This window comes from Vicia villosa, linkage group LG4, assembly GCF_029867415.1.
Source record: "Vicia villosa cultivar HV-30 ecotype Madison, WI linkage group LG4, Vvil1.0, whole genome shotgun sequence".
NCBI classification, from domain to species: Eukaryota; Viridiplantae; Streptophyta; class Magnoliopsida; order Fabales; family Fabaceae; genus Vicia; species Vicia villosa.
In genome coordinates, this window is record NC_081183.1 from 113,658,743 (window position 1) to 113,680,887 (window position 22,145).

General features: G+C 41.1%; 1 protein-coding gene across 7 annotated transcripts in view; it reads right to left on the reverse strand.

Moving 5' to 3' along the window:
• The window catches only part of LOC131595066 (uncharacterized), a 64,479-nt gene that overhangs the window by 39,971 nt on the left and 2,363 nt on the right, over positions 1 to 22,145 (reverse strand). For 3 of the 7 annotated variants that reach the window (XM_058867302.1, XM_058867299.1, XM_058867301.1), the window contains exon 4: positions 1 to 12,155. This exon is cut by the window's left edge. Coding sequence is in view for 2 of the 7 variants with exons in the window: in XM_058867304.1 (XP_058723287.1) it covers positions 18,224 to 20,173 (1,950 nt within the window). In the remaining 5 variants the exon portion in view is untranslated. Of the gene's footprint in view, positions 20,875 to 22,145 lie in introns of all 7 variants that reach the window. The other 4 variants (XM_058867304.1, XM_058867305.1, XM_058867300.1 and 1 more) reach the window with 3 other exon arrangements.

The following is a 22,145-nucleotide window of genomic DNA, read 5'->3' on the forward strand; positions in this document are numbered from 1 at the left end:
GAGCAGGATACTACTGGTCTACCATGGAGACAGACTGCCATCATCACTCTAGAACTTGTCACAAATGCCAAATATACGCCAACAAAGTACATATACCTCTAGTCCCATTAAACGTTCTGACGGCTCCATGGCCTTTTGTAATGTGGGGCATCGATATGATTGGAGAAATCAAGCCTACGGCTTCCAACGGACATCGTTTTATCCTGGTTACTATTGATTACTTCACCAAATGGGTAGAGGCAGCCTCGTTTGCTTCTGTCACCAAGAATGTTGTGGCCCGGTTTATCAAGAACAGTCTCATTTGTCGGTATGGCATCCCTGAAAGGATCATCACCGACAATGGCACCAATTTAAACAACAGGATGATTACTGAACTCTGCACGCAGTTCAAGATTAAACATCATAATTCCTCTCCATATCGACCAAAGATGAATGGTGCCATGGAAGCTGCCAACAAGAACATCAAGAAGATCATACAGAAGATGACAATAACCTACAAAGACTGGCATGAGATGTTACCTTTTTCTCTTCACGGTTATCGCACTTCAACACGTACCTCAACAGGGGCAACTCCATTTCCTTAGTCTATGGTATGGAGGCAGTTCTTCCAATTGAAATTCAGATTCCTTCCCTAAGGATTATGAAAGAAGCCGATCTAGACGAAGACGATTGGATTCAGACTCAATTGGACCAGATAAACTTGATTGATGAGAAGAGGCTTACGGCTATTTGTCATGGTCAGTTGTACCAGAAATGTATGATCAAAGCTTTCAACAGAAAAGTCAAAAGTCAGGCATATCAAACCGGTGATTTGGTTGTCAAACGTATCATCTTACCACAGGGTGATCCCAGGGGCAAGTGGACTCCCACTTATGAGGGACCATTTGTAATCAAGAAAGTATTCTCCGGCGGAGCCATGTTGCTTACCATTATGGATGGCGAGGATTTCCCACACCCTGTGAATGCGGACATAGTCAAAAGTTAATTCGCTTAAAGAAATAAAAGATCGCTAAGTTGAAAACCCGAGAGGGCGACTTAGGCAAAAAATAGGCGTCTCGGTGGATTGAAAACCTGAAAGGGCGATCCAGGCAAAAATTAGAGACTAAAAAATATATACAAATTATCTCGGTAGGCTGAAAACCTGAAAAGGCGGCCTAGGCAAAAGTTAGGGAATAAAGCGTACGACTATGTCCCATTTGACTACTGATTCACATTCAAGGTTCAACACATCAAAGTCTGAAAGGCACCAATCAGTCCAGTCATTTTCTTCCAACAAGTGAGGCTTCCGAAATGTCATCAAGCACTAATTTGCCTTAGAACCTTTAGTTGAACTTGACTTGTGACCTATTAAGTGACTGGCTTTGAAATTGATCGAAGTTGGTTATCCTTGAGGAATGTTTTGATCGGCCGTCCGAGTGCCGTTTTGAGATGTTGTCTCCAAGGATCATAGAACCCGAATACCATTCTAAGACATGTTTAAACAAACTAAACTTCAGTGGGGAGGGTATCACCTATGAACCTCGTGCAAGCCTTTAAACCTAAGCCTTCATAACATCATAGACATTATAAGCATATCATTTTTCACTAATCATTTCAAGGACCGAAGAGTTTACTTTTGTTCTGTTGTTGTAGGTAATGGCTCCTGCTACCAGAAATTACATCCGGATCAACATCTCAACAGTACCATCTGAACTTAAGGAATTAATATCCGAATTTCCCAGAAATGCTCAATTCACCGAGAAGCATGGTCACCTACTCCATTTGGTTACCTCAAAATTTGAAGAAGACATGATACGGGTCCTGTTCCATTTCTTTGATCCCAAACATCATTGTTTTACATTTCCCGATTACCAGTTAGTACCCACCTTGGAGGAATTCTATGAACTGAATGGGTTACCTATTCAAGATCAATTCTTAATGGGAAAGGCTCGATCATTACTGAAGGATACGAATTACCAAGCTTTTGAAGAAGTCGTGGCTCTTTTGATATATGGGTTGGTGTTATTCCCTAATCCCGACCAATTCATAGGCGTGCACGCTATCAACATTTTCTTAACCCGCAATCCGGTACCTACTTTGCTGGGAGACATTCTACATTCTCTATACACTCGTACCATGAAAAAGCGAGGGACTCTTATGTGTTGTGTACCACTACTGGCTAGATGGTTTACCTTCCCCGATCGGTGTTGAAAAACGAGCAAAAGATGCAATGGTCTCACAGAATTATGTCCTTATCTCATTCAGATATCCGGTGGAACAACTTCTTTCAAGAAGACATCACTCTTATTGACCATTGTAGGGAGTACCCTAATGTGCCGCTCCTTCGCATTAGGGGAGGCATCACCTACAAAGGTTTGCGCCAATTTGGATATGCACGAAGAAATGGTCCTCACGACATGATCATCCACAGCATTATGTTCAATTACGAAGATGATTCCCAAGGATATCGACAAAGGTTTATACATGTTTGGGACAGTGTCTACAAAGTAGAAAGCAAGTCTTTAGGACAATGGAATTCTATTCCCATGGAGCCTTACCTCAAATGGGTGTGTGCTCGTGCTCAGAAGTTCATCATGCCATATCCCGCTATCCTACCTGTGACCATTGAGCCAGAAGTCGAAGGGGAGGAACCTCGAGTTATTCTACATCCGGATATGCCGACTGACCTGGAAGAACTGCAGAAATCTTGGGTTAAACTAACAGAAGAAAGGGACACCTTCAAAGCACATTGTCAGGACTATAAAAGTAAAGTGTTGGAGCTCACCAAACAACTCCATGGAGAACAGCAGATCAACACGTTCCTGGGTGCAAAGAGAAAGCTTCCATGGGAGGCTTGAAGAATCTTTTATTTTCTTTTATTTGCTTTATCTTGTAAGCCCGAAAGAGGCAAGAAAAAAAAAGAAAAAAGAGAACAGGAAAAGAGAAAAGAAATAAAATGTTTGGCTAATAAACGTTTGTTTCTCTTTTGTTTAAACGAATCTAAATTCTAAGATCCTTGAAAACATTGCATATGCATCTCATTCCTAAACATTTCATAACAGGTTCACATAACGGGTTTCTCATCTTCTCGCTGTTTATTTCAGTTAGAAGGGATGGATTCCGAAGCAAGCATCAAGAATCTCGAGGCACAGAGCGCCCAAGTTCAGTTAGCAATTCTAGAGCTAGCAAAAGGGCAAGAGGAACCGAAAGCCCTGATGGCCAAGAAGAAAAAGAAGCCTAAGGGATCTGTAGGTTTGAGCCACCTCGTGAGGAAAGTCAGAGTCCCAGCTGTAGCGGGGAAAATCTGATATCGAAGCCATAGGATTGACTCGAATCAATATTTCTTTTGAAATCGCCACCGCGCTTTATTTTTTCAAAGGAAAAGGGAAAAGAACGAAAAACCCAAAGTTTTGTTTTTAAAACAAGAAAGAGATCTCAGGTACGGGTGTTGATTATATGAGGGGAAGGTTTAAAGCACCCCTCATATCTGTGGTACTCCACAGAAACCTTTTTGAAAATCTGTGTTGTGTGTGTGCTAAAAAAGGGTTTGTTTTATTTTTAAAATAAGCTCGTCAAGACGTTAAGCCTTGGGCCTACATACCTCCTCGGTGCAATGGAGAAGTCAGAGCTAATGTAGTTCCGCTTAAAGGGAAAAACGTTTTTTAAAACGAATAAACACTTTATCGTCGTCGGAGAGAAATACACAGCCATTGATCTTGAGCATGAGAACAAATGAGTTCTTTGCATCGCAAATGAAAGAAGGGCTCCAACTCGGATAAAATCAACGAGTATGCCACTAGCTCTCTCACGCGGAAAAGATCTCATTATATCAATCAATTTCAAAATCGTGGGGTATAACCACTCATTTCGACAATTAATAGTGTCTAAACTTTTTGAAGAAAAAGGCCATTGAAGGCAAAAGATATTTTTTAAGAAAAAGGTTTCGAAAAGATTGCAAACATAAGAAGGTTTTTGAAAAAGGGAGAAGATTTTGAAAATTTAAGAATGGGAGGAGATGAAGAGGCTATCCTATTGCGTAAAATAAAAGCTAAGGAAAAGAACGGTCTAACCGAAGAAGAAGCCAACACTTGACATTATGAGTCAAGGTAGATTTCCCATCATTTGGAATATCAATACTAAACCAACATTATCACTTGGGGATCCAGATGAACTTATTATCTTAGCACCATTTTGCATTAAGCACATTAAAATTCTAGCGAAAATCAGGCAGAGTAACGGCTGTTTTCGGGTAAAATCCTTATCTCAATGCCTTGGAATTAACCATCAAGGACTTTCAAGGAAATACCTGCACACATAAACAGACAACAATCCAATGCCAGACAGACAGAATAACAACAGAGTAATTAACATAATAAGGGTCCAGAGGCGCTAAGTCCATAAGTCCAAATCTCCAAAATGCTCGGGATAGTAACCAATAGTCCGAAAGAGAACCTTATGTGTTTTTTAGATTTTGGTTGATTATTAGTGTTTTAGCATAAAAATAAAGTATGGCCAAAGTGGACAAAGAGAAAATAGCGGAAACATAAACGTATGTCCAAATGGACAAAGAGAAAATAGCGGAATATAAACGTCCAAATGGACAAAGGAAAAATAGCGGAATGTAAATATGATGAAATGATAGAATAAAGCGATAAAGCGAGAAATATAAAGAGCAATATAATAGAAGTACGAAAATTAAAGTCAATTGTTAAATGTTAAAGATAACCATCTTGAAACTTGTCAAGTATGTTATCAAAGTTAGTAATAAAGATCGATGGTGAGTGAAGGATGTACTCGGATTTAAATTCAATGAACATTTATCAGAAGCTTGATAAAATCATAGCGACTACACGATAAACCTTCATAAGTCTTAAATCAACCGCATACAATTCTCTTCCATGTTTGATCTTTTTGATTCGGGACACGAAATATTGCGCTATGTTAAGCAGATCGCCAAGTGATTTATGTAGAAATCACCCTACAACGAGGCCGGTCAAAACTTTATGTGCTAATGCATGCGAGAGGAATGATATGTAGATCATTCTCCGAAAGCAATACCGCACGAAAAGAAAAATGGTGAGTGACCTAGTCTTTACCAAGAATCCATAAGAATTCTCAAAGTATTAAGACATTCATCGATCAAAATAAAGAGAAACAAAAGATGGAACCACATTAAAAGCTCCTTTCATCCATAATTTCAATCACATAATTTTGCAGATTTGGATTCTCATCCTATCGACGCCCTAAGTCCATTGAAATTAGAGAGAAATTAGGCCTCTAGTTTGTGATTCAAAGAAAATATCAAAAGAATGGAGTAGAAGAAGAGTTAGAACCAAAAACAAGTCAAAAATAGTAAAAACAAGCATTCTGCCTCACTGGAAATCGATTTACCTCTGTAGGAAATCGATTTCTTGCCTGCAGAATTCAGATCTGGTGCAAAAAATAGAGTGGAAATCGATTTCCTGCGCACAGTTTTCAAAAAAACAGCATTATGAACTTTGAAACTTGATCTAGGCAAACATACAAACACCTTATGATCACATATCCATTGGAGCACGAATTTTCCATCAAATCACCATCAAATAGGACCAATATAGCATCAAAGATGCATTGAACACAAACAACAAAGAATCACATTATGGTAGATGGAAAAGGAGGATGAAAATTACCAATTCTTGAACAAAACTTAGATCCACTTCAACAATCACCAACACAAATCTTGATCTCTCAACAATTGAAGAAAAAAGAGTGAAATGGATGGTGGTTTAGCTCAAAGTTTGTGAGGTTCAAGGTGTGACTCACAAACTTTATGAAAGAATAAAGAGCTTTGGTGAATTTGGTAGGGATGAGGAGAGAAATTGCAAGGGGTTTTTTGGCTCTCAAAGCTTGAGAAATGAGAGAGTAGAGGTCTCTATTTATAGAATTGGAGCAAGAGTACTGGCAAATTGGTCTTTTTGTGTTTGGTAATTAATTTGTGGTTAATTGGTAATTAAAGTGGGATTTAAATGGTAAAATGATATTTAAGGGGGTTTAATGAAGGAGTTAATTTTGATGAGGTGGAAAATTGGTAAAATGATCAAATAAAAAGGTGCCAAAATGATGTCAAGCTTCCCTCCTTATATTTTTTTGAATTTTGCGCACAGGAAATCGATTTCCCACAGGGGTAAATCGATTTCCACCTTCAAATTTTCAAAAATTGTTTTCTTGCACTGTTTTGACTTTTGCCCGATCTTTCACCTGTAAAATATAAACAAAAGAGACAAAACACATATTTTTTTGATTTTTGGTTAGCACTAAACAAATAAAAATCTAAAAGTGCTTAATGATTCCCCTCAGAGATAATCACAGTATCAAAGACAAAGCCTCACAATGGTGCTTTTGATTGATGATTGAATGCAATTGATGTATGATCTTAGGGTCAAAAATTGGGGTATGACACCAGCCAGGAGGTCCAAAATGGCGCCAATCCCTGAAGTAGTCGGTGAAGGTGATCAAGAAGACAATCACAGCAACCAGGGTTCTGCCAAACCCTCTCTCTCTCTTCTAACGAAGAAGATTATCATTCCGAAGACGAACATGGTGATAACAATCACTAGCAGTTGGAAGAACGCATGAAAGCTATGGAGATACAGAAAATACCTGGTTTAGACTTCAACGATCTTGGACTCGTCTCAGGGGTTGTTATCCCTCCAAAGTTCAAAGTTCCTATCTTTGCAAAGTATGATGGAGTATCTTGCCCACAGCTGCATCTAAGGTCCTATGTGAGAAAGATACAACCTCATACGGCGGATAAAAAATTGTGGATTCATTTCTTCCAGAAAACTTGTTGTGCCTTGGCATGGGCGGCTCGCCGACTAAGACAGTATATGCTAAACCATACCACTTTGTTGATCTCCAAAATGGATCCTATCAAATATGTGTTCGAAAAATCTGCTCTCTCTGGAAGAATAGCAAGATGGCAAATGATCTTGACAGAATATGACATCCAGTACACTTCGCAAAAGGCGATCAAAGGAAGTGTGGTAGATGATCATCTGGCTCATCAAGCAGTGGATGATTATCAAGCGTTGAACTTTGACTTCCCAGATGAAGATATTATGCTAGTTACTGACTACGAACAACCCGGACCGGAGGAAGGACCCGAGCCAGGGTCCCGATGGACTATGGTTTTTGATGGAGCCTCTAATGCGCTTGGCAATGGCATCGGAGCTGTAATCATTTCTCCCGCAGGAGGACATACACCATTCACTGCCAGACTATGCTTCGACTGCACTAACAATATAGCCGAGTACGAAGCATGTATTTTGGGTCTCAGAGCTGCAATCGATCTGAGAATCAAGTTCCTAGAGGTATACGAGGACTCTGCCCTTGTAATTTATCAAGTTAAAGGAGAATGGGACACAAAGCACCCGAATTTAATTCCTTACAAAGAACATGTGCTGAGTTTGATTCCTTACTTCGAAGAAATCACTTTTGAGCATATCCTGCGCGAAGAAAATCAACTGGCTGATGCTTTAGCTACAATGTAATCTATGTTCAAAGTCAGGTGGGACAATGAGGCGCCTATGATCACCATTTACAGACAGGATGAACCAGCCTATTGCAACGAGATCAATACCGAAGGAGTGGAAGAAAAACCATGGTTCCATGAAGTAAAAAGATATCTCGAAGCTCAGGAGTATCTTGAAGGGGCATCCATTAATGACAGAAAGTTTCTAAGAAGATTTGCTGCCAAATTCTTTCTAAGTAATGGAACCCTGTACAAACGCAATCATGACTCGACTTTGCTTCGTTGTGTGAACAAGAAGGAAGCGGAACAGATTATGGAAGATATACACGACGGTACCTTTGGTACTCATTCAAGTGGACATATAATGGCTAAAAAGATTTTGAGAGCAGGATACTACTGGTCTACCATGGAGACAGACTGCCATCATCACTCTAGAACTTGTCACAAATGCCAAATATACGCCAACAAAGTACATATACCTCTAGTCCCATTAAACGTTCTGACGGCTCCATGGCCTTTTGTAATGTGGGGCATCGATATGATTGGAGAAATCAAGCCTACGGCTTCCAACGGACATCGTTTTATCCTGGTTACTATTGATTACTTCACCAAATGGGTAGAGGCAGCCTCGTTTGCTTCTGTCACCAAGAATGTTGTGGCCCGGTTTATCAAGAACAGTCTCATTTGTCGGTATGGCATCCCTGAAAGGATCATCACCGACAATGGCACCAATTTAAACAACAGGATGATTACTGAACTCTGCACGCAGTTCAAGATTAAACATCATAATTCCTCTCCATATCGACCAAAGATGAATGGTGCCATGGAAGCTGCCAACAAGAACATCAAGAAGATCATACAGAAGATGACAATAACCTACAAAGACTGGCATGAGATGTTACCTTTTTCTCTTCACGGTTATCGCACTTCAACACGTACCTCAACAGGGGCAACTCCATTTCCTTAGTCTATGGTATGGAGGCAGTTCTTCCAATTGAAATTCAGATTCCTTCCCTAAGGATTATGAAAGAAGCCGATCTAGACGAAGACGATTGGATTCAGACTCAATTGGACCAGATAAACTTGATTGATGAGAAGAGGCTTACGGCTATTTGTCATGGTCAGTTGTACCAGAAATGTATGATCAAAGCTTTCAACAGAAAAGTCAAAAGTCAGGCATATCAAACCGGTGATTTGGTTGTCAAACGTATCATCTTACCACAGGGTGATCCCAGGGGCAAGTGGACTCCCACTTATGAGGGACCATTTGTAATCAAGAAAGTATTCTCCGGCGGAGCCATGTTGCTTACCATTATGGATGGCGAGGATTTCCCACACCCTGTGAATGCGGACATAGTCAAAAGTTAATTCGCTTAAAGAAATAAAAGATCGCTAAGTTGAAAACCCGAGAGGGCGACTTAGGCAAAAAATAGGCGTCTCGGTGGATTGAAAACCTGAAAGGGCGATCCAGGCAAAAATTAGAGACTAAAAAATATATACAAATTATCTCGGTAGGCTGAAAACCTGAAAAGGCGGCCTAGGCAAAAGTTAGGGAATAAAGCGTACGACTATGTCCCATTTGACTACTGATTCACATTCAAGGTTCAACACATCAAAGTCTGAAAGGCACCAATCAGTCCAGTCATTTTCTTCCAACAAGTGAGGCTTCCGAAATGTCATCAAGCACTAATTTGCCTTAGAACCTTTAGTTGAACTTGACTTGTGACCTATTAAGTGACTGGCTTTGAAATTGATCGAAGTTGGTTTCCTTGAGGAATGTTTTGATCGGCCGTCCGAGTGCCGTTTTGAGATGTTGTCTCCAAGGATCATAGAACCCGAATACCATTCTAAGACATGTTTAAACAAACTAAACTTCAGTGGGGAGGGTATCACCTATGAACCTCGTGCAAGCCTTTAAACCTAAGCCTTCATAACATCATAGACATCATAAGCATATCATTTTTCACTAATCATTTCAAGGACCGAAGAGTTTACTTTTGTTCTGTTGTTGTAGGTAATGGCTCCTGCTACCAGAAATTACATCCGGATCAACATCTCAACAGTACCATCTGAACTTAAGGAATTAATATCCGAATTTCCCAGAAATGCTCAATTCACCGAGAAGCATGGTCACCTACTCCATTTGGTTACCTCAAAATTTGAAGAAGACATGATACGGGTCCTGTTCCATTTCTTTGATCCCAAACATCATTGTTTTACATTTCCCGATTACCAGCTAGTACCCACCTTGGAGGAATTCTATGAACTGAATGGGTTACCTATTCAAGATCAATTCTTAATGGGAAAGGCTCGATCATTACTGAAGGATACGAATTACCAAGCTTTTGAAGAAGTCGTGGCTCTTTTGATATATGGGTTGGTGTTATTCCCTAATCCCGACCAATTCATAGGCGTGCACGCTATCAACATTTTCTTAACCCGCAATCCGGTACCTACTTTGCTGGGAGACATTCTACATTCTCTATACACTCGTACCATGAAAAAGCGAGGGACTCTTATGTGTTGTGTACCACTACTGGCTAGATGGTTTACCTTCCCCGATCGGTGTTGAAAAACGAGCAAAAGATGCAATGGTCTCACAGAATTATGTCCTTATCTCATTCAGATATCCGGTGGAACAACTTCTTTCAAGAAGACATCACTCTTATTGACCATTGTAGGGAGTACCCTAATGTGCCGCTCCTTCGCATTAGGGGAGGCATCACCTACAAAGGTTTGCGCCAATTTGGATATGCACGAAGAAATGGTCCTCACGACATGATCATCCACAGCATTATGTTCAATTACGAAGATGATTCCCAAGGATATCGACAAAGGTTTATACATGTTTGGGACAGTGTCTACAAAGTAGAAAGCAAGTCTTTAGGACAATGGAATTCTATTCCCATGGAGCCTTACCTCAAATGGGTGTGTGCTCGTGCTCAGAAGTTCATCATGCCATATCCCGCTATCCTACCTGTGACCATTGAGCCAGAAGTCGAAGGGGAGGAACCTCGAGTTATTCTACATCCGGATATGCCGACTGACCTGGAAGAACTGCAGAAATCTTGGGTTAAACTAAAAGAAGAAAGGGACACCTTCAAAGCACATTGTCAGGACTATAAAAGTAAAGTGTTGGAGCTCACCAAACAACTCCATGGAGAACAGCAGATCAACACGTTCCTGGGTGCAAAGAGAAAGCGTCCATGGGAGGCTTGAAGAATCTTTTATTTTCTTTTATTTGCTTTATCTTGTAAGCCCGAAAGAGGCAAGAAAAAAAAGAAAAAAGAGAACAGGAAAAGAGAAAAGAAATAAAATGTTTGGCTAATAAACGTTTGTTTCTCTTTTGTTTAAACGAATCTAAATTCTAAGATCGTTGAAAACATTGCATATGCATCTCATTCCTAAACATTTCATAACAGGTTCACATAACGGGTTTCTCATCTTCTCGCTGTTTATTTCAGTTAGAAGGGATGGATTCCGAAGCAAGCATCAAGAATCTCGAGGCACAGAGCGCCCAAGTTCAGTTAGCAATTCTAGAGCTAGCAAAAGGGCAAGAGGAACCGAAAGCCCTGATGGCCAAGAAGAAAAAGAAGCCTAAGGGATCTGTAGGTTTGAGCCACCTCGTGAGGAAAATCAGAGTCCCAGCTGTAGCGGGGAAAATCTGATATCGAAGCCATAGGATTGACTCGAATCAATATTTCTTTTGAAATCGCCACCGCGCTTTATTTTTTCAAAGGAAAAGGGAAAAGAACGAAAAACCCAAAGTTTTGTTTTTAAAACAAGGAAGAGAACTCAGGTTCGGGTGTTGATTATACAAGGGGAAGGTTTAAAGCACCCCTCATATCTGTGGTATTCCACAGGAACCTTTTTGAAAATCTGTGTTGTGTGTGTGCTAAAAAAGGGTTTGTTTTATTTTTAAAATAAGCTCGGCAAAGCGTTAAGCTTTGTGCCTACATACCTCCTCGGTGCAATGGAGAAGTCAGAGCTAATGTAGTTCCGCTTAAAGGGAAAAACGTTTTTTAAAACGAATAAACACTTTATCGTCGTTGGAGAGAAATACACAGCCATTGATCTTGAGCATGAGAACAAATGAGTTCTTTGCATCGCAAATGAAAGAAGGGCTCCAACTCGGATAAAATCGACGAGTATGCCACTAGCTCTCTCACGCGGAAAAGATCTCATTATATCAATCAATTTCAAAATCGTGGGGTATAACCACTCATTTCGACAATTAATAGTGTCTAAACTTTTTGAAGAAAAAGGCCATTGAAGGCAAAAGATATTTTTTAAGAAAAAGGTTTCGAAAAGATTGCAAACATAAGAAGGTTTTTGAAAAAGGGAGAAGATTTTGAAAATTTAAGAATGGGAGGAGATGAAGAGGCTATCCTATTGCGTAAAATAAAAGCTAAGGAAAAGAACGGTCTAACCGAAGAAGAAGCCAACACTTGACATTATGAGTCAAGGTAGATTTCCCATCATTTGGAATATCAATACTAAACCAACATTATCACTTGGGGATCCAGATGAACTTATTATCTTAGCACCATTTTGCATTAAGCACATTAAAATTCTGTCGAAAATCAGGCAGAGTAACGGCTGTTTTCGGGTAAAATCCTTATCTCAATGCCTTGGAATTAACCATCAAGGACTTTCAAGGAAATACCTGCACACATAAACAGACAACAATCCAATGCCAGACAGACAGAATAACAACAGAATAATTAACATAATAAGGGTCCAGAGGCGCTAAGTCCATAAGTCCAAATCTCCAAAATGCTCGGGATAGTAACCAATAGTCCGAAAGAGAACCTTATGTGTTTTTTAGATTTTGGTTGATTATTAGTGTTTTAGCATAAAAATAAAGTATGGCCAAAGTGGACAAAGAGAAAATAGCGGAAACATAAACGTATGTCCAAATGGACAAAGAGAAAATAGCGGAATATAAACGTCCAAATGGACAAAGGAAAAATAGCGGAATGTAAATATGATAAAATGATAGAATAAAGCGATAAAGCGAGAATTCAGATCTGGTGCAAAAAATAGAGTGGAAATCGATTTCCTGCGCACAGTTTTCAAAAAAACAGCATTATGAACTTTGAAACTTGATCTAGGCAAACATACAAACACCTTATGATCACATATCCATTGGAGCACGAATTTTCCATCAAATCACCATCAAATAGGACCAATATAGCATCAAAGATGCATTGAACACAAACAACAAAGAATCACATTATGGTAGATGGAAAAGGAGGATGAAAATTACCAATTCTTGAACAAAACTTAGATCCACTTCAACAATCACCAACACAAATCTTGATCTCTCAACAATTGAAGAAAAAAGAGTGAAATGGATGGTGGTTTAGCTCAAAGTTTGTGAGGTTCAAGGTGTGACTCACAAACTTTATGAAAGAATAAAGAGCTTTGGTGAATTTGGTAGGGATGAGGAGAGAAATTGCAAGGGGTTTTTTGGCTCTCAAAGCTTGAGAAATGAGAGAGTAGAGGTCTCTATTTATAGAATTGGAGCAAGAGTACTGGCAAATTGGTCTTTTTGTGTTTGGTAATTAATTTGTGGTTAATTGGTAATTAAAGTGGGATTTAAATGGTAAAATGATATTTAAGGGGGTTTAATGAAGGAGTTAATTTTGATGAGGTGGAAAATTGGTAAAATGATCAAATAAAAAGGTGCCAAAATGATGTCAAGCTTCCCTCCTTATATTTTTTTGAATTTTGCGCACAGGAAATCGATTTCCCACAGGGGTAAATCGATTTCCACCTTCAAATTTTCAAAAATTGTTTTCTTGCACTGTTTTGACTTTTGCCCGATCTTTCACCTGTAAAATATAAACAAAAGAGACAAAACACATATTTTTTTGATTTTTGGTTAGCACTAAACAAATAAAAATCTAAAAGTGCTTAATGATTCCCCTCAGAGATAATCACAGTATCAAAGACAAAGCCTCACAATGGTGCTTTTGATTGATGATTGAATGCAATTGATGTATGATCTTAGGGTCAAAAATTGGGGTATGACACCAGCCAGGAGGTCCAAAATGGCGCCAATCCCTGAAGTAGTCGGTGAAGGTGATCAAGAAGACAATCACAGCAACCAGGGTTCTGCCAAACCCTCTCTCTCTCTTCTAACGAAGAAGATTATCATTCCGAAGACGAACATGGTGATAACAATCACTAGCAGTTGGAAGAACGCATGAAAGCTATGGAGATACAGAAAATACCTGGTTTAGACTTCAACGATCTTGGACTCGTCTCAGGGGTTGTTATCCCTCCAAAGTTCAAAGTTCCTATCTTTGCAAAGTATGATGGAGTATCTTGCCCACAGCTGCATCTAAGGTCCTATGTGAGAAAGATACAACCTCATACGGCGGATAAAAAATTGTGGATTCATTTCTTCCAGGAAAGTCTGTCGGGTACACAACTCGAATGGTACTACCAACTGGAAAGTGCAAAAGTTCACACCTGGGAAGATTTGGCTGCTGCTTTCTACAAACAGTATCAATACAACGCTGACCTTGCACCAACCCGTACTCAACTACGGGGCATGACCATGGCACCGAAAGAAAGCTTCAAAGGGTATGCACAAAAATGGAGAGATCTAGCTGGAAGGGTTCAACCTCCCTTATCTGATCGCGAGCTGGTCGACATGTTCATGGGCACTTTAACTGGCCCTTTTTACAGTCATTTGCTGGGAAGCTCCTCTGGTACTACAAAGAGGCCCATCAGTGGGAGAAATGAAGTCAATACAGTGCACAGTCAGAAGGGTCGCAACAAAAGTCATCATCATCAATCTGTAGGGGCTGTTCTCATCTCTACGTCTGCGCCTCAACAAGATCAACCGCCGAAGTATACGCGTCGGCCAGACGCACCAAGAAGGAACTTCACCAAAATCAACATGCCCATCTCCCAAGCATTGCAGCACTTGTTAAAAGTAAATCTGATTACATTGAGGGATCCTCCGAAGAATGTCAACACTTCCTCTCCTAGTTATCGCCCCGACGCAACATGTGCATACCATTCCAATAGTCCTAGACATGATGCAGATCACTGTTGGGCCTTGAAAAATAAGATCCAAGACATGATAGATGCTGGGGAAATTGAATTCGACCCTCCAGAGATTCCAAATGTCATTACTGCTCCTATGCCCAAGCATGACAAGGCCATCAATGTTGTAGATGATGCTTCTCATGTTGCTGATGTGTTGAATTTAACTACTTCCCTCTTAGTTATGAAAAGCAAAGCTGCTACAATCCGGTTTATTTCCGGGTTGTAATGAGAATTGTTACCATTGTGCTTCTCAGTCTAACGGCTGTGCGAAATTGAAGGAAGGCATTCAGCGCCTGATGAACAATCATGCAATAATGTTTGAAAGAATTCCCCATGTGAAGAACTATTGTCAGGATTTGTCTGTTATTTCCACAACCCCTGTGAAAATTCCAGCAAATAAACCCGTCAAAATTACTGCTGCACCCAGAGTAGCATCTATAATCATCACCAATCCGTCTCCATTTCCATATTCCTCAAACAAAGTTGTTCCGTGGAGCTATGGCGCGAATGTTTATGTCCATGGAGTTAAACAAGACACCTCGACTGATGAGGTCGTGAATGTTACTAATCCAGTTGTTGATAATATTGTGGGGACTAGTAAGATTACAAGAAGTGGAAGGGTCTTTTTGCCGGAAATTTCTCCAAATGTTACTACTACTCCAGTCCTGGTCGCAGTTCCTAATCAAGCTGTCAATGCTCGAGGCAAAGAGCCATTAATTGAACCAGTTCAAGTACCTGTTGAAGTCACTGTTGAAGATAAGAAATGGAGGAGATTTTGAAAATCATCTGCAAAAGTGATTACAATATTGTTGAACAACTGGGGCACACTGCTTCAAAGATTTCAATGCTATCTCTGTTGAGGTATTCAGAAGCTCATGCCAAGGCCCTGATGAAATTCTTGAAAGTTGCACATGTACCACAAGAGATCTCAGTCGACCAATTTGAAAATTGTGTTGCCAGTCTAACAGTGGATAACGGTCTCGGTTTCTCTGATGTTGATTTAACCCCTGCAGGGAAAAATCACAATAAAGCCCTGCACATCTCTATTGAATGTAAAGGCACCACTTTGTCTCATGTGCTGGTAGTTAATGGTTCCTCGTTAAATGTGTTACCAAAAGTAGTATTGGAGAAACTTGACTTCGAAGGAGTTGTGTTACAACCAAGCGATGTTGTGGTAAGAGTCTTCGACGGGTCAACAAGAACAGTATACGGAGAAGTTAAGCTCCCAATCAGAGTGGGCTCTCAGATCTTTGATTCTACCTTTTACGTGATGGACATTCATCCAGCGTACTCCTGTTTACTAGGACGCCCTTGGATAGATGGGGCAAGCGCTGTAACTTCTACCCTGCATTAGAAGTTAAAATATCCGATAAAAGGCAAGGTTGTCACGGTTTATGGTGAAGAAGAATATGTGGTTAGCCACCTAAGTAACTCCAAGTATGTTGAGATGGATGGTGAATTCATCGAGACCCCCTGCAAAGCTTTTGAGGTGGTCCCTCCGGCTGTCTCTACTGCCAAACATCTTTTTGCTGCTCCTGCTACAAGAATAACTCCAACAATGGCTTCTCTCAAAGATGCTAAGGCTATGATCGAAGAGGGTGGTTGCACAGTGTGGGGACAACTCCCTGATGTGCCTTACATGTTCGATAAGCTAGGTCTGGGCTATGCTAATGGAACTCAGAAAAATGATCAACATCCTCGTTCTGAAGGATTAATCTCCCATTTCATCAGCCAAGGAGTAAATGCTATCGAAGACGGCAAAGTGATCTCAAACCTTATTACTAAGCAACATCCAAAAGAAGTTCCACCCGTTCCCAAAGAGGTTTGGGATACTTTGGGAGAACCGAACGGCAAGTACGACTTTCTAGTAAAGTACACTGCACCTCAGAGTTCTCTGATTGCCATTGAAGACATTGTCCCAACTGGATGGGATGATCAGTTCGAAGATGACAAAAGTATCACAGGTTCCGTTGCTAAGCAATGCCAAAGTCCACCTAGTCCACCTATTCCAAAAGAAGTCTGGGATACGCTGGGAGAGCCAAGTGGCAAGTATGACTTTATGGTGAAGTATTCCGCTCCCTTGAGCTCAAAAATCGCCACTGAAGACATTGTCCCAACTAGATGGGATGAACATTCCGAAGACGATAAGATAATCACAAGCCCCGTCACTCCTGAAGAAATCTGGGATACACTGGGAGAACCAAGTGGCAAGTATGATTTTCCGGTGAAGTACACTGCTCCCCAGAGTGCGCAAATCTCTATCAAAGACATCATCCCAACTAGATGGGACGATCTTATCGAGTATCTCTCTCGCAGAATTTGAATATGCAAACGTCCGATGAGTTTATTGAATGAACATATGATCATGATATGACAAACCCTTATCTAAAGGACCAGTGTGCCCCTGGCAAGGCACCTGGCTTTAAAGTTCATGGTTCGATAGTACAGGAACCATTTTTATTTTTTGAACATATAAACAACGAAAACAGGAAATTGCATTTACTCCTGATCAAAGGAGATAACATCTTCGACTTCCCAGTTGTTCAATCCATTGTTGTGAGTGGGGAATATCCAGTTGCCCCAGTTGCAGTTGTCTTCTTCGTCTTCCACAGCATTGACTTCTTTGGTGACGAGACGGGCTATTGATCCTTCAGGATGAGCAAGATGCTCTGTTGGAGATGAGAGCCCAGGCTGAGGTACCTCTGTTGGCTGAGAGAGATACTCGATAAGATCGTCCCATCCAGTTGGGATGATGTCTTTGATAGAGATTTGCGCACTCTGGGGAGCAGTGTACTTCACCGGAAAATCATACTTGCCACTTGGTTCTCCCAGTGTATCCCAGATTTCTTCAGGAGTGACGGGGCTTGTGATTATCTTATCGTCTTCGGAATGTTCATCCCATCCAGTTGGGACAATGTCTTCAATGGCGATTTTTGAGCTCAAGGGAGCGGAATACTTCACCATAAAGTCATACTTGCCACTTGGCTCTCCCAGCGTATCCCAGACTTCTTTTGGAATAGGTGGACTAGGTGGACTTTGGCATTGCTTAGCAACGGAACCTGTGATACTTTTGTCATCTTCGAACTGATCATCCCATCCAGTTGGGACAATGTCTTTAATGGCAATCAGAGAACTCTGAGGAACAGTGTACTTCAATAGAAAGTCGTACTTGCCGCTCGGTTCTCCCAAAGTATCCCAAACCTCTTTGGGAACGGGTGGAACTTCTTTTGGATGTTGCTTAGTAATAAGGTTTGAGATCACTTTGTCGTCTTCGATAGCATTTACTCCTTGGCTGATGAAATGGGACATTAATCCTTCAGAACGAGGATGTTGATCATTCTTTTGAGTTCCATTAGCATAGCCCATACCTAGCTTATCGAACTTGTAAGGCACATCAGGGAGTTGTCCCCACACTGTGCAACCAACCTTTTCGATCACAGCCTTAGCTTCTTTGAGAGAAGCCATTGTTGGAGTTATTCTTGTAGTAGGAGCAGCAAAGATATGTTTGGCAGTAGAGACAGCCGGAGGGACCACCTCAAAAGCTTGGCAGGGGGTCTCGATGAATTCACCATCCCTCTCAACATACTTGGAGTTACTTAGGTGGCTAACCACATATTCTTCTTCACCATAAACCGTGATGACCTTGCCTTTTATTGGATATTTTAACTTCTAATGCAGGGTAGAAGTTACAGCGCTTGCCCCATGTATCCAAGGGCATCCTAGTAAACAGGAGTACGCTGGATGAATGTCCATCACGTAAAAGGTAGAATCAAAGATCTGAGAGCCCACTGTGATTGGGAGCTTAACTTCTCCGTATACTGTTCTTGTTGACCCGTCGAAGGCTCTTACCACAACATCGCTTGGTTGTAACACAACTCCTTCGAAGTCAAGTTTCTCCAGTACTACTTTTGGTAACACATTTAACGAGGAACCATTGTCTACCAACACATGAGACAAAGTGGTGCCTTTACATTCAACAGAGATGTGCAAGGCTTTATTGTGATTTTTCCCGGCAGGGGTTAAATCAGCATCAGAGAAACCGAGACCGTTATCCACTGTTAGACTGGCAACACAATTTTCAAATTGGTCGGCTGAGATCTCTTGTGGTACATGTGCAACTTTCAAGAATTTCATCAGGGCCTTGGCATGAGCTTCTGAATACCTCAACAGAGATAGCATGGAAATCTTTGAAGCAGTGTGCCCCAGTTGTTCAACAATATTGTAATCACTTTTGCAGATGATTTTCAAAATCTCCTCCATTTCTTGCTTTGAAGGATCTTCAACAGTGACTTCAACAGGTACTTGAACTGGTTCAATTAATGACTCTTTGCCTCGAGCATTGACAGCTTGATTAGGAACTAGGACCTGGACTGGAGTAGTAGTAACATTTGGAGAAATTTCCGGTGAAAAGACCCTTCCACTTCTTGTAATCTTACTAGTCCCCACAATATTATCAACAACTGGATTAGTAACATTCACGGCCTCATCAGTCGAGGTGTCTTGTTTAACTCCATGGACATAAACATTCGCGCCATAGCTCCACGAAACAGCTTTGTCTGAGGAATATGGAAATGGAGCCGGATTGGTGATGATTACAGATGCTACTCTGGGTGCAGCAGTAATTTTGACGGGTTTATTTGTTGGAATTTTCACAGGGGTTGTGGAAATAACAGACAAATCCTGGCAATAGTTCTTCACATGGGGAATTCTTTCAAACATTATTGCATGATTGTTCATCAGGCGCTGAATGCCTTCCTTCAATTTCGCACAGCCGTTAGACTGAGAAGCACAATGGTAACAATTCTCATTACAACCCGGAAATAAACCGGATTGTAGCAGCTTTGCTTTGATAACTAAGAGGGAAGTAGTTAAATTCATCACATCAGCAACATGAGAAGCATCATCTACAGCATTGATGGCCTTGTCATGCTTGGGCATAGAAGCAGTAATGACATTTGGAATCTCTGGAGGGTCGAATTCAATTTCCCCAGCATCTATCATGTCTTGGATCTTATTTTTCAAGGCCCAACAGTGATCTGCATCATGTCCAGGACTATTGGAATGGTATGCACATGTTGCGTCGGGGCGATAACTAGGAGAGGAAGTGTTGACATTCTTCGGAGGATCCCTCAATGTAATCAGATTTACTTTTAACAAGTGCTGCAATGCTTGGGAGATGGGCATGTTGATTTTGGCGAAGTTCCTTCTTGGTGCGTCTGGCTGACGCGTATACTTCGGCGGTTGATCTTGTTGAGGCGCAGACGTAGAGATCAGAACAGCCCCTACAGATTGGTGATGATCACTTTTGTTGCAACCCTTATGACTGTGCACTGTATTGACTTCATTTCTCCCACTGATGGGCCTCTTTGTAGTACCAGAGGAGGAGCCTACTTGAATTTTTCCGCTTTGAATGCCGCTTTCGACACGCTCTCCAGTTAATATCAGGTCAGTGAAACCTGACGACGAGCTTCCCAGCAAATGACTGTAAAAAGGACCAGTTAAAGTTCCCATGAACATGTCGACCAGCTCACGATCAGATAAGGGAGGTTGAACCCTTCCAGCTAGATTTCTCCATTTTTGTGCATACCGTTTGAAGCTTTCTTTCGGTGCCATGGTCATGCCCCGTAGTTGAGTACGGGTTTGTGCAAGGTCAGCGTTGTATTGATACTGTTTGTAGAAAGCAGCGGCCAAATCTTCCCAGGTGTGAACTTTTGCACTTTCCAGTTGGTAGTACCACTCGAGTTGTGTACCCGACAGACTTTCCTGGAAGAAATGAATCCACAATTTTTTATCCGCCGTATGAGGTTGTATCTTTCTCACATAGGACCTTAGATGCAGCTTTGGGCAAGAGACTCATCATACTTTGCAAAGATAGGAACTTTGAACTTTGGAAGGATAACAACCCCTGAGACGAGTCCAAGATCGTTGAAGTCTAAACCAGGTATTTTATGTATCTCCATAGCTTTCATGCGTTCTTCCAACTGCTGGTATTTGCTATCACCCTGTTCGTCTTCGGAATGATAATCTTCTTCGTTAGAAGAGAGAGAGGGTTTGGCAGAACCCTGGTTGTTGTGATTGTCTTCTTGATCACCTTCACCGACTACTTTAGGGATTGGCGCCTTTTTGGACCTCCTGGCTGGGACTCTGACTTTCCTCACTAGGTGGCTCAAACCTACAGATCCCTTAGGCTTCTTTTTCTTCTTGGCCATCAGGGCTTTCAATTCCTCTTGCCTTTTTGCTAGCTCCAGAATTGCTAACTGAACTTGGGCGCTCTGTGCCTCGAGATTCTTGATGCTTGCTTCGGAGTCCATCCCTTCTAACTGAAATAAACAGCGAGAAGATGAGAAACTTGTTATGTGAACCTGTTATGAAATGTTTATGAAGGAGATGCATATGCAATGTTTTCATGGATCTTAGAATTTAGATTCGTTTAAACAAAAGAGAAACAAACGTTTATTAGCCAAACATTTTATTTCTTTTCTCTTTTCCTTTTCTCTTTTTCTTTTTTTTCTTGCCTCTTTCGGGCTTACAAGATAAAGCAAATAAAAGAAAATAAAAGATTCTTCAAGCCTCCCATGGACGCTTTCTCTTTGCACCCAGGAACGTGTTGATCTGTTGTTCTCCATGGAGTTGTTTGGTGAGCTCCAACACTTTCCTTTTATAGTCCTGACAATGTGCTTTGAAGGTGTCCCTTTCTTCTTTTAGTTGAACCCAAGATTTCTGCAGTTCTTCCAGGTCAGTTGGCATGTCGGGATGTAGAATAACTCGAGGTTCCTCCCCTTCGACTTCTGGCTCAATGCTCACAGGTAGGATAGCGGGATATGGCATGATGAACTTCTGAGCACGAGCACGCACCCATTTGAGGTAAGGCTCCATGGGAATAGAATTTCATTGTCCTAAAGACTTGCTTTCTACTTTGTAGACACTGTCCCAAGCATGTATAAACCTTTGTCGATATCCTTGGGAATCATCTTCGTAGTTGAACACAATGTCGTGGATGATCATGTCGTGAGGACCATTTCTTCGTGCATATCCAAATTGGCGCAAAGCTAAAGAGGGATTGTAGGTGATGCCTCCCCTAATGCCAAGGAGCGGCACATTAGGGTACTCCCCACAATGGTCAATAAGAGTGATGTCTTCTTGAAAGAAGTTGTTCCATCGGATATCTGAATGAGATAAGGACATAATTCTGTGAGACCATTGCATCCTTTGCTCGTTTTTCAACACCGATCGGGGAAGGTGTGATGTAAACCATCTAGCCAGTAGTGCTACACAACACATAAGAGTCCCTCGCTTTTTCATGGTACGAGTGTATAGAGAATGTAGAATGTCTCCCAGCAAAGTAGGTACCGGATTGTGGGTTAAGAAAATGTTGATAGCGTGCACGCCTATGAATTGGTCGGGATTAGGGAATAACACCAACCCATATATCAAAAGAGCCACAACTTCTTCAAAAGCTTGGTAATTCGTATCCTTCAGTAATGATCGAGCCTTTCCCATTAAGAACTTAGCAAGCAAACCCTCGACTCCACATCCTTGCCTGTAACTGCTCTTCGAGGAGGAGGCATTATGTTGTACATGCAAAACTGGT